This window comes from Henckelia pumila, unplaced genomic scaffold, assembly GCF_033568475.1.
Source record: "Henckelia pumila isolate YLH828 unplaced genomic scaffold, ASM3356847v2 CTG_525:::fragment_3, whole genome shotgun sequence".
In the NCBI taxonomy this organism is placed as follows: domain Eukaryota; kingdom Viridiplantae; phylum Streptophyta; class Magnoliopsida; order Lamiales; family Gesneriaceae; genus Henckelia; species Henckelia pumila.
In genome coordinates this window covers 3,224,081-3,235,584 of record NW_027331857.1, presented here as the reverse complement: position 1 = coordinate 3,235,584, position 11,504 = coordinate 3,224,081, and the positions used below count along the sequence as shown (strand labels likewise).

General features: G+C 38.4%; 2 protein-coding genes across 2 annotated transcripts; one reads left to right on the top strand and one right to left on the bottom strand.

The window, feature by feature from the left end:
* Window positions 1-775: 775 nt before the first annotated feature.
* LOC140873180 (putative aldehyde oxidase Art an 7) lies at window positions 776-3,498 on the top strand. Its single transcript, XM_073276195.1, has 2 exons — window positions 776-1,489; window positions 1,962-3,498. The coding sequence occupies exons 1-2, from the start codon at window positions 794-796 to the stop codon at window positions 3,306-3,308; spliced, it is 2,043 nt and encodes a 680-aa protein (XP_073132296.1). The 5' UTR covers window positions 776-793; the 3' UTR covers window positions 3,309-3,498.
* Window positions 3,499-4,666: 1,168 nt separating this feature from the next.
* On the bottom strand, window positions 4,667-5,332 carry LOC140873181 (uncharacterized). The gene has a single exon (XM_073276196.1). The coding sequence runs from the start codon at window positions 5,246-5,248 to the stop codon at window positions 4,865-4,867; it is 384 nt and encodes a 127-aa protein (XP_073132297.1). The 5' UTR covers window positions 5,249-5,332; the 3' UTR covers window positions 4,667-4,864.
* Window positions 5,333-11,504: the final 6,172 nt, after the last annotated feature.

Genomic DNA, 11,504 nt, shown 5'->3' with positions numbered 1-11,504 from the left:
TTTTAAAGCATCCCATAGGACGAGAACCGGAAATTCATTAATAGAAGTGTATTAATATCATAATATGTAATTATTATTAATTTATTTAACTTTTCCAACATTTATTGAAATATTTTTAATTTATTATGCGCAGGACTCTTCCAAAATGAAAAGGTTATCGATACCATTGAATTCCATATTTTGCCTTTCTATTTTTTACCCCTACTTTCGTTACTAAATAGAGTCATAATGTACGTCCTAGAGAAATTGAGATTGAAAATTTGAAATAGAGGTGACAAGTGCCTTTTCTTACATTTTGTTGTGAAATAATAATGTAAATAATATAATTACTTATATATGAAATAGATATATTTCAATATATATATATATATATATATATATATATATTATATAAAGTTTTGATATAATGAACAACCACCATGAGCATTTATATGGGCAACGGCTAACGTGACACCTTCTACTTCCAATCAGTGATTTTTACGTCAATCGTTGCTCATGTAGCCATGTAGGTGCTCATGTTGGTTGCTCATTACTTAAATTTTTAATTATTTATAATTTTTTTAAACATGATTTATTTTCGAAACAAGTTAAACAAACTAGGGCCCACACGGAATTTTAATTGGAAGCTAATGACTTCCTAAATATATTCTCGATCCACATCCGTAAAAAATTAATAGAATTAAAAAAATAATTAAAATTCATAATTCTTAGCCTTGTCTTAAAAAAACTCCTCATTTATTTACCACTATAAAAGTCCCATGCAAACCAAGATACAAAGGGAAACAAGAGCAAAATGAGGCAACCCTTTGAAGCCTCTTCAATGGCTAATTTGCTGAAAACTCTAGTTCTTCTTTCTCTCCTCGTCGGCTGCGCCACCGCCCGGATTTCATCCGTCAACCATTATGGAAGCGGTGGCACCACCGGCAATGGAGAAACACCTGAAACCGGAGAATACGGATCAAATCATGATCCAGCATATTCCCAAAACACACCAGGTGACGACGATGGTCAAGAAGGTGAACCCGAAATCGTCCCGAAGAATCCCAACCAACCTCCCGAAGAAGACGTCCCCAACGACCACGAATCTCCATCTCTGTTTCCGAATCTCCGGTTTCCATTCTTACCATTTCTTGGGAACATGTGGAAATCTGGGCAAGGCCAACAATACGAACCTGCAGAAAATGCTGCCCAGGAAGAAGGCGAACCAGAAAATGTGGCCACTGCAGAAGAAGGCGATCCAGATGCCGAATTCCTAGGTTCTTGGGTGATTCATTCCGAGAATTCCGGGGTTTCTGCAATGCATATACAATTGCTACCTAATAACAAGGCTGTATGGTACGATACAACAAATCTTGGTTTCTCTGACATAGAATCTAATCCTAGGACATGCAAGCCACGGGTTGGGGGGAAAAAGAAAGACCCGGATCAAGATTGCACTGCGCATGCCATAGAATATGATGTGGAGACGGCTGAAATTAGAACCTTAAAGGTTTGATTCATTCTTTGTGTTATGTGTCATTTGATGTTGCATACGTGCCTCAGAGAATCTAGCTAGGCTTTTGATATATTTTGAGGTGAAAATTTAAATTTTTTTGCAAATATATATTGAGTGCAGGGATTTGAGTATTTTTTTTCACCAGAGGAGGCCTTTCGCCCTCCATCAATAGACATTATGCATGCATGCAATATTGAGTTTATAAAGTGGTCGATGTTTTGGATAACATATTTTTGCATGCTTGATCAGGAAGACACATGAAGTAAAAATTAACAAATTGCATGATCAGCAGATTGGTTGATCAAGATTAACTTTGGTATCTTGGTTTATATATTTTTAAAATTTCACGAATTTTTCGCTCTTAGCATGAGTCTGTTAAATGGAGGAAAAAAGGAAAAGATTGATATATATCTGCTTCGCACAATAATGTTTTTGAACTATGACTCAACTTCATAAAAAATTTCAGATGACTACCGATCCATGGTGCTCCTCCGGAGCCCTGTCAATGAAAGGTGCCCTCGTCTCCACTGGTGGCAACCAGGATGGTTTCCGAAGCATCCGAATCCTGGAGCCCTGCGAATACTGCGATTTTAAAGAAAACGATAAGGCTCTGATAGGCAACAGATGGTATGCAACCCAACATACCCTCGAAAATGGCAGCTTCGTCCTAATCGGTGGCCGAGCCTCATACAACTATGAAATCTTCGCCCCTGACCAGCTTGAACCTACGACAACAATGTTGGGTCTCCCTCTCCTAGACCAAACAAACGAAAGGGGAGAAAACAATCTCTACCCTTTTGTAAACCTCCTCCCAGATGGAAACCTCTTCGTTTTTGCAAACTACAAGTCCATCATTCTCAACCCATACACGGGAGAAACAGTTCGCACGCTCCCTGACTTGCCGGGCGGGACAAGAAACTACCCACCATCGGGTATGTCTGCCCTTCTCCCAATCGACCTTAGTGAAAATGATGATGAGAGTAAACTCGAGGTTGAAGCGATTGTCTGTGGAGGAAACACTCGTGATTCTTTCTTTAATTCCGATATGAAACGCCCAAGAGAATTCTTTGCAGCTTTTAAAGACTGTGGAAGGCTTAATCTGAACAAGATAGGGTCTAACTGGGAGAAAGAAGACATGCCTTCGCCTCGGGTTATGGGGGATTTGCTGCTGCTGCCAACTGGAGATGTGCTGATTATCAATGGCGCTAAGGCGGGTACTTCTGCATGGAATGCAGCAGATATTCCTAATCTGAACCCAGTACTGTATTCTCCTAAGAAAGAACCGGGTCAACGGTTTAAAGAGTTGGCCCCATCAAAGATTGCACGTATGTATCACTCGACTTCCGCTGTTTTACCGGATGGGCAGATTCTTGTAGCTGGAAGCAACACGAATCCCTATTACATGCACGATAAAGCTGACGAACCAACCATGATATTCCCCACCGAGCTTCGAGTGGAGAAGTTTTCGCCGCCGTATTTGGCTCCTGCGCTAAAGAAAAATCGCCTGGTGATAGTTGAAGATGACTCGGACAAGAAACTTATGTACGGAGGTGAATTTAATATTCACGTTCAATCGAGTGCAGGAGAAATAGATTATAGCAAGATTAAGGTTACAATGTACTCACCGCCTTTTACAACCCATGGCTACTCGATGAATCAGAGGCTTCTGATTTTGAAGTTGAAGAAAGCTGGTGATGGAGGAATTACCGTGGTTGCTCCACCGTCTGGAAGGCTTGCTCCTCCGGGATACTATCTTCTCTTTGTTGTTCACCAGGATGTGCCTAGCCGTGGAATGTGGGTGCATATTGAGTAGAAGACCTTTGTATCTTCTTATAATATGCTGTGTCTAACAAGAAACACAGAAATCTCACAGTAACTGGGTTGTGTCCCCCACACTTGATCCGATAAATTAATTTGATTCTTTGACTACATTATATTGTTCAGAATACAAGATCTATTGCCTACTGCACACTGCCAGGTAAAAGTGTTTTCATTGTGGAGCACCACAAGATTCATCAAGAAACACAGATTGCCGATTAAAACTATCTCAAAGAAAAGATCACTATTTATTACTGTCTATGAATGATTGTTTGCCATCAGAGAACAAATTGCAAATACCATTCTTTATTTTCCATTTCACCATTTCGGTATTATTGCATTCTCCATATCACTCTACATGGATTCCAGTGATAACTCAAGTGTTGTAACGAGTGCAAAGCAGAACGTGCATGAATCATCCTAGCACATGTGCCTGCGGATTGCGTGAACCCGTTGATCCTAATGAGAACCCTATATTATGCAAGGCTGAAATTCTTTATATTTTCGACGATATCTGTAGTTTTCTTATCTTATACTCTCATCTTTTGATTAATCTCAATACATAACAGCTGAACCTCAGATAGCTCATGACCTTGAAAGAAATTTCAAGGGTTAGCACTCAAATACCAGTTTACCACGTAAAAAATCAATAATCCAACATGAAACAAGCCTTTCAGCGACACTAAATGAAATTACATGGTTTAACTCAAATAGTACCTCACCAGAATCAAAATTCTTGCCACACGAGAAATTCCAGGTTCCGTTGGAGGATTTAGTCCATTCCCTCAGGCCTCAAGTGAGATTTTCCGGATTTGATAGAAACCATCCTACGGCATGGCCAGGTGTTGCCAATACTACTTCAGGATGGTGCTTTTGGCAGCCACGCCCACTGAAGAAAAGCATGATGTAGGAGTCCCAAGATAGTGAGGCAACAGAGATGAGAGTATGGGGAAAAAAGCGATCTTTACAGTTTCATAGACGATGATACAAGATATATAATCATTGCCTTCAGAAAGCTAGGCTACAAACTCAGGCCGGGTAAGTTGGAAGGTTCGAAGAATAAAATGCTATATGCTACTGGTTCAGAAGGATTTCCGTAAAGATATCCACACTACTGCTTTCACAGGAGGATAATGTTACGAGTTTAAAGCACAGCAACTCCATTATTAGCAATAAAATGCAATATAACGATAAGTAACGAGGTGGTGTTTGGGAGAGCTTGTACGGAGCACTTGTCAGCAAACACTACCAGAGTAATGTAGCAAAACCACAAATCATAAGCAGCAATGAAGCATGTCCATCGTTAAGTTCAGGAAAATGTGTGATATCCAGAAAGGGGAGCATCGACATAAATTAAAGAATCCGAATACCATAAAATCTTATTGCATCCTCAGGTTCCTAATCAGAGACAGTACAAGAACACCCAGAACTCTCCTCACTACTAAATTTGCGTCGTATATTTTCAACTACATAGCATATGTCAATACAAAACCAACTCAACAAGATTACAAGAACCGAGTCAAGACCCCAAGAATTGATCCCACAAACCGATTACACAACACAAATATATATCCCCGATACAATAAGAAAAGTACCCAACAAGGCCAACCCCACATGAGTTTCCTCTCCGAGAATCATCCCAAAAACTGCAGTGGCGGCAAAGGTAGTGGCATTGGTCACAGGCACAGCTAAAGAAATAGGAGAATCACTCAAAATGGCAAAGAAAGCGGCTGATGCTGAAAGATTAATTAGGAAAGGCAAAGTATACTGCCAAATCAACAGAAGCTTCAGCCATTTCTTGATCTGGGACGCGTCTGATTGAGGCGTAGATTTAAGCGCTTGGTCCCATATGAGTGCACCTTTGCGCATTAGGGCATTCGTCGCCCCCCAAACAAGGCCTATCGCGACCATCTTCTCAACATCTTTTCCGAGCATTTCCTCTTGTTGAAGAATACGATTCTACTGTAAAGTTCGGATTTTTTGCCGTCTAGAATCTAGATTTGAACCTTCTGCTTGAAGGACTTGTTTATTATTACCATCTTCGGATCCAATTATTATATATGTATAATCATACAATATATTTTATCATTAAGTTTTTTTTTTTTTTAATATTTAACATTTTTACTATATTATAATTGATAAACTCATTAAAATAACTAACTTCGGTCATTTTAATAGATTTTCAAATTTTTATTTATAATTCTTTCAAATATATTCAATGATTAAAAGGTAAAAATGTAATTTGGGATTAAAAAACTCCCACATCTTATCCCAGTAAGGTCGATGCCACCCGCAAGATACTATCCTGCGGGTGACATCAACTAAGCCCTTATCCCCACTATCCCACTATCTTAATTTTTAATTATTATTTTTATAAAATTATATTATGTGCACATGCAATGCATGTGTTTAGTGTACTAGTAAGTATTATGTTCAAAGAACTTTTATATTTTGTTTAAAAATAAAAACAAAAACAAAACCTTTATATTTTTATTTTTTAGAGATCCCGGTAATTATTTTTCCTACAAAATGTGCTCGAATATTTTACACAATAAAGCACAACCTTTTAATTTTAGGAAAAAGTATAATTTTGGTACTCTAATTTGTACATTTTCCATTTTGGTCCTGTTAAAAGTAAATTTGCAATTTTAGTCCTGTAACTTGCATTATTTTTTTATTTTTGGTCCTTTTACATTTAATTCGCATTTTTAGTCTTGTAACTTTCATGAATTTTTATTTTAAGTCTTGTTAACATCGAATTTACAATTTTAGTCATGTAACTTGCATTCTTTTTCATTTTTAGTCCAATTTAGATATAATTATCATTTTTTATCTTGTAACTTCCATATATTTTTTTTTTAGTTATATTATCGATGACTTTATATTTTTAATTCAATAAATTTCATATTTTTTATATATTTATTCATAATATATTATGATTTACATATTTTAAAACTTTAAAATTTAAATGAATCAAAAAAATTTGAACTAAAAATTATTCGAAATTTTTTTACACTAAATATCATCTTATAAAATACAAAATATGAATAAAAATATTAATTTAATATGAATCATTTTTTCGATTTAGTTTTTATGTATATAATATGAAATCGAACCATATAATTTTATTTTATTTTTAATCATATTAAAGGGGAATTCAATGGTCTTGTTAACACTTAATTTTTATTTTTAGTCATATTAAAGACGAATTTTTATTTTTATACCATGTAATTTGTAATTTTTTTCATTTTTTATTTATATTTGTAACAAAAATTGTTTGTGACAAGCATAGATGACGTGAGTACTTAAGCCTTGGTTAAAATAAAAAAGACCATAAATCCAAACGCAAGAAACAAAATACAAAACGAAAATCGAATTTTGGTCGGATATAAAATTTAAATTAAAAAATTTTGATTTCATATTATATATCAAAACTAAACCCAAAAAAAAATGATTCACATTATATTAATACTTTTATTTATATTATGTATTTTATAAGATGATATTTAGTGTAAAATTGTTTTGAATAATTTTAGTTGAATTTTTGTTATTTAATTTATTTAAATTTTAAAAGCTTTAAAATATGTAAATCATAATATATTATAAATAAAAATATAAAAAACATATGAAATTTATGAAATTAAAAATATAAATTTATCGATAATATGACTAAGAAAAAATATATAGAAGTTACAAGACAAAAAAGTGAAAATTCAATGCAAAAAGGACTAAAAATGAAAAAAAATGCAAGTTACAGAACTAAAATTGTAAATTCAATGTTAATAGGACTTAAAGTGAAAAATTAATGAAAGTTATAGGACTAAAAATGCGAATTAATGTTAATAGGACCAAAAATGAAAAAAAAATGCAACTTACAGGACTAAAAGGGACAATTGCATTGTACCGCCCTGTATTAGCTTAATGTGGCACGTTGTGAGACCTCGATTCTAAACCACTAATCTCGGATTAAACAACAAGTAAGCGAACAAGAATCCAAGACTAAAACAATTCAAAAGTTTTTTTTTTTTTTTTTTTTTAAAGGCCCGCGCCCGCGCGAGGTACCAAGCTCGCGCGCGCGCGGGCAAACGATCCCGAGACCAACCAAAGGCTCGCGCCCGCGCGAGGCACCAAGCTCGCGCGCGCGCGGGCAAACCATTCAGAGGCCCAACGGAGGCCTCGCGCGCGCGGGAGGAACGCCTCGCCCGCGCGCGGAAGGCCTGGGCAGAAAAATGCTCAGGCTGCGGGAAAAAAAAAGGATTCCGCGCTTGGTCCGACATGCCTTCAAATACAATTACAATAACAGGGTGTAGGGAAACATGCCATAACAAGTCATGCTTTCAGAAGGCCTAAAAACAACCAGAAGTCTAAATCGATACAACAACAACATACTTCGATTTTTGATTACAATCCGAATACAAACTAATTCGAATAACAAAACATATCAAGTTCGAGTTCTAACATGCTTCAATCTTACACTAGATAAACATGCTAATTCGACTTCTAAACCGAGTCTCACTTCTACTACTTGCCCTCGAAGCTAACCATGCATCTTCTGACTTGTTCCTGCCCCACCTGTTGCCAAGTACACATACAAAACAAAGCAACAGCCGGATAACCGTTGAGAATGATAATCCCAGTAAAAGCAACATATCAAGTAATGAATACACAACATGCTATCAAACCACATATTCAAGTCGAAGTTAATGATATGCATGTCTTTAAAACCAGGATATCGATTCTAATAAACACGGGAGTATTGCTCTGCTTTTGGGATCCCGAGGATGAGATCACGTAACGACTCACCGACTCTCCCAATCGAGGTGGTGCCACGTATCCCACTCCTCTAGACTTTGAGCAACCATAATGAGTATGCTAGCACTAGGCGAAATACTACAACCTAGGCCACTCAATCATAGTTCCCAAACGTCTAACAAAAAGGGCGGTTCTGCCCGCTGAAATCAAAGTAGGCTCAAGATGAATGCATAACAGAAACATAAACATAAGCCACATAATAAAAACTCAATCAATCAACAAATTACAAGTTCCACGTGCTAGAACAAGTATCAATGCAATATGTGATTTAAAAAGGGAAACTCGAGAACCAACAGTCCCGAGTATGCTATCCCGCTACGATGACTGCTTTTACCTTTCAATGCAGTAGTTCCAACTCCAGGAAAGCTACAACAAAAGATCGTATCAACAACTATACAATCTAAACAACAACTACGGATCAAGGTAAATCTCATTACCGATCTTCGTCCAACTCTGAAACGATCAATCAGCTGCTAACTCAGGGCTTGACAACTCCAAACGAATCTGTTCAGATACAAGAGATTGATCAACAACAAAGACCAACTTACAAGCCAAGTTCAACAACTCAAAAACGGTTCGAAACCCTCAAAACTCAAACCGACGGCATAACGGCTATAAACTGAACAAACCGGCAACGCAGACAGAAGTTCAATACTGATATCAACTCAATTCAATGCTAAAACCACAACAACAAGATAAACCCAACAAATCTCAAAACCCACATTTTCGAATAATACTTCCAAAAATCATAACAATTCCGAACGTCGCTCTAATTCAAAACCGACAGATAATAAACGATCAGAACTCTGTAGAGAACAACATACTCGAATCTAGAACGATTCTAACAACATCCAAAAACTAGAATGTATCCGATCGTAGAAGAACTTACAATATAACAGAGCTCTCACTGCAGTGATCGATAATCTGCCTTCAGAATTAATTTCTAACGGACGGATCGACCGGAAACCGAGATTGGAAGAGCTTGGAAACGTTTTCCCCAAGCTTCAATGGAGTTCACGGTTGAGAGGAAGAGGAGGAGCTCCTTTTGAGAGTCAAAATAAGTGTAGATAATATATAAAATTCCATATTTGCATTTTAGTCCCTGAAATTTCCAAAATTTGCAAAAAGGATCCTGATCAAAATCAAACCGGCTCGAGAACTCTGTAATCTCTGATTAACTCAAATAAACTCATTTAAGATAAAAACGGGGCGTTACAATTCTCCCCCACTAAGAAGAGATTTCGTCCTCGAAATCAACGAGAACCACAACTCATAAGATAGAATAAAGAACTAAAGACAGTAAGAAGAACTCACGTCATCCGAACAACTCTGAAAAACGTTGTCTCATGTCAGATTCTGTCTCCCAAGTCGCTTCCTCGACTCCGTGACGGCTCCACTGCACTTTCACCAACGGAATCAACTTGGTTCTGAGTTGCTTTTCTTTCCGATCAAGGATCTGAATCGGTCGCTCAAAATAGCTCAAGGTCTCGTCTAACTCGGCTTCGTCAGGCTGAAGGATATGAGAAATATCTGGTTGGTACTTTCGCAGCATAGAGACGTGAAAAACGTCGTGAATACCAGATAAAGACGGAGGAAGTGCAAGTCTGTAGGCAAGATCGCCTATCTTCTCGAGAATCTCGTACGGACCGATGAATCTCGGAGATAACTTTCCTCTCTTACCGAATCTGACGGTGCCTCTGAACGGAGAAATCTTAAGGAATACACGGTCTCCCTGCTCAAAACTCAGAGGTCGACGTCTGACATTCGCATACTTCGCCTGTCTATCTTGAGCTGACTTCATTCTGGTCTGAATGATCTTAACCTGCTCTGCCATATCTCTAAGCATCTCCGGTCCCAAATCTGGTGACTCGGACAATTCATCCCAAAACAACGGAGATCGGCACTTTCTACCATACAAAGCCTCAAAAGGCGCCATACCGATACTCGCTTGGAAGCTGTTGTTGTAAGAAAACTCGACAAGAGGCAAAGAATCCTGCCAACTAGTGCCAAAGTCTAGCACTACCGCTCGCAGCATATCCTCCAACGTCTGGATAGTCCGCTCTGACTGTCCATCTGTCTGAGGATGATAAGCTGTACTCAGATGCAATCGAGTACCAAGTGCCCCCTGAAGACTGTGCCAGAAGTGAGAAGTGAATCTAGGATCTCTGTCTGAAACGATCGACTTCGGCACACCATGCAATCTCACAACATTGCTAACATACAACTCAGCCATCTGATCATGGCGATACGTCATCCTGTACGGAATAAAACACGCGGACTTCGTCAATCGGTCGATCACTACCCAAATAGCATCGCATCCTCGAACGGATCGTGGTAGCTTCGTGACAAAATCCATAGAAATGTGATCCCATTTCCATTCAGGAACAGATAGGCTGTGCAAAAGACCACCTGGTCGCTTCCGCTCTGCTTTCACTTGCTGACAATTCAAACACCGAGATACAAATCTCGCAACATCGTCCTTCATTCTCTTCCACCAGAACTGACTCTTCAGATCGTTGTACATCTTACGACCTCCAGGATGAACGCTAAACCGACTGCAATGAGCCTCTCGGAGAATACGCTGTCTCAACTCCGAAATATCAGGCACAACAATACGGTTATTCACAAACAAAACGTCATCTCTAACCTGGAATTCTGACTGATGCCCAGTTCTGACTTTCTCTACCGAAACCTGAATGCTCGGCTCAGACTTCTGTGCTTCTCTGATTGCAACAAACAACTCCGGCTCGGCTTGAATAGCAAACACTCTGATAGTCTCCCTATCTGTTTCAAACTCTAAACCAGAAGTGCAACAATCATCGACCAACTGAGAAACACCGATAGTTGAAAGAGATAAAGAACAAAGCTTTCGGCTCAAGGCATCTGCAACTGCATTCGACTTCCCTGGATAATACTTGATCTCACAGTCGAAATCCTTCAACAGATCTAACCATCTTCTCTGTCTCATATTCAGCTCTGCCTGTGAAAACAAGTACTTAAGACTCTTATGATCAGAAAAGATCTCGAAAGACTCACCATAAAGATAGTGACGCCAGATCTTCAAAGCAAATACAATCGCTGCAAGTTCAAGATCATGAACAGGATAACGAGTCTCGTGCGGTTTCAGCTGCCTCGATGCATACGCTATCACATGCTTATGCTGCATAAGAACACAACCCAAACCTCGGTTAGAAGCATCACAATACACTGTGAAACCTCCAGTACCCTTCGGAATAGAAAGAATTGGAGCACTGGTCAGTCTCCTCTTCAGATCAACAAAGCTAGCCTCACAATCTGTAGTCCAGACAAAAGGCGCATTCTTCTGAGTCAGCTGGGTAATAGGCTTGGCAATAGACGAGAAACCCTCGATGAAACGACT

Coding starts and splice junctions, on each gene's coding strand:
- LOC140873180 (XM_073276195.1), top strand. CDS start 794: ATGAGGCAACCCTTTGAAGCCTCTTCAATGGCTAATTTGCTGAAAACT. Junction 1,490..1,961: donor CTGAAATTAGAACCTTAAAG/GTTTGATTCATT, acceptor AAAAAATTTCAG/ATGACTACCGATCCATGGTG.
- LOC140873181 (XM_073276196.1), bottom strand. CDS start 5,248: ATGCTCGGAAAAGATGTTGAGAAGATGGTCGCGATAGGCCTTGTTTGG.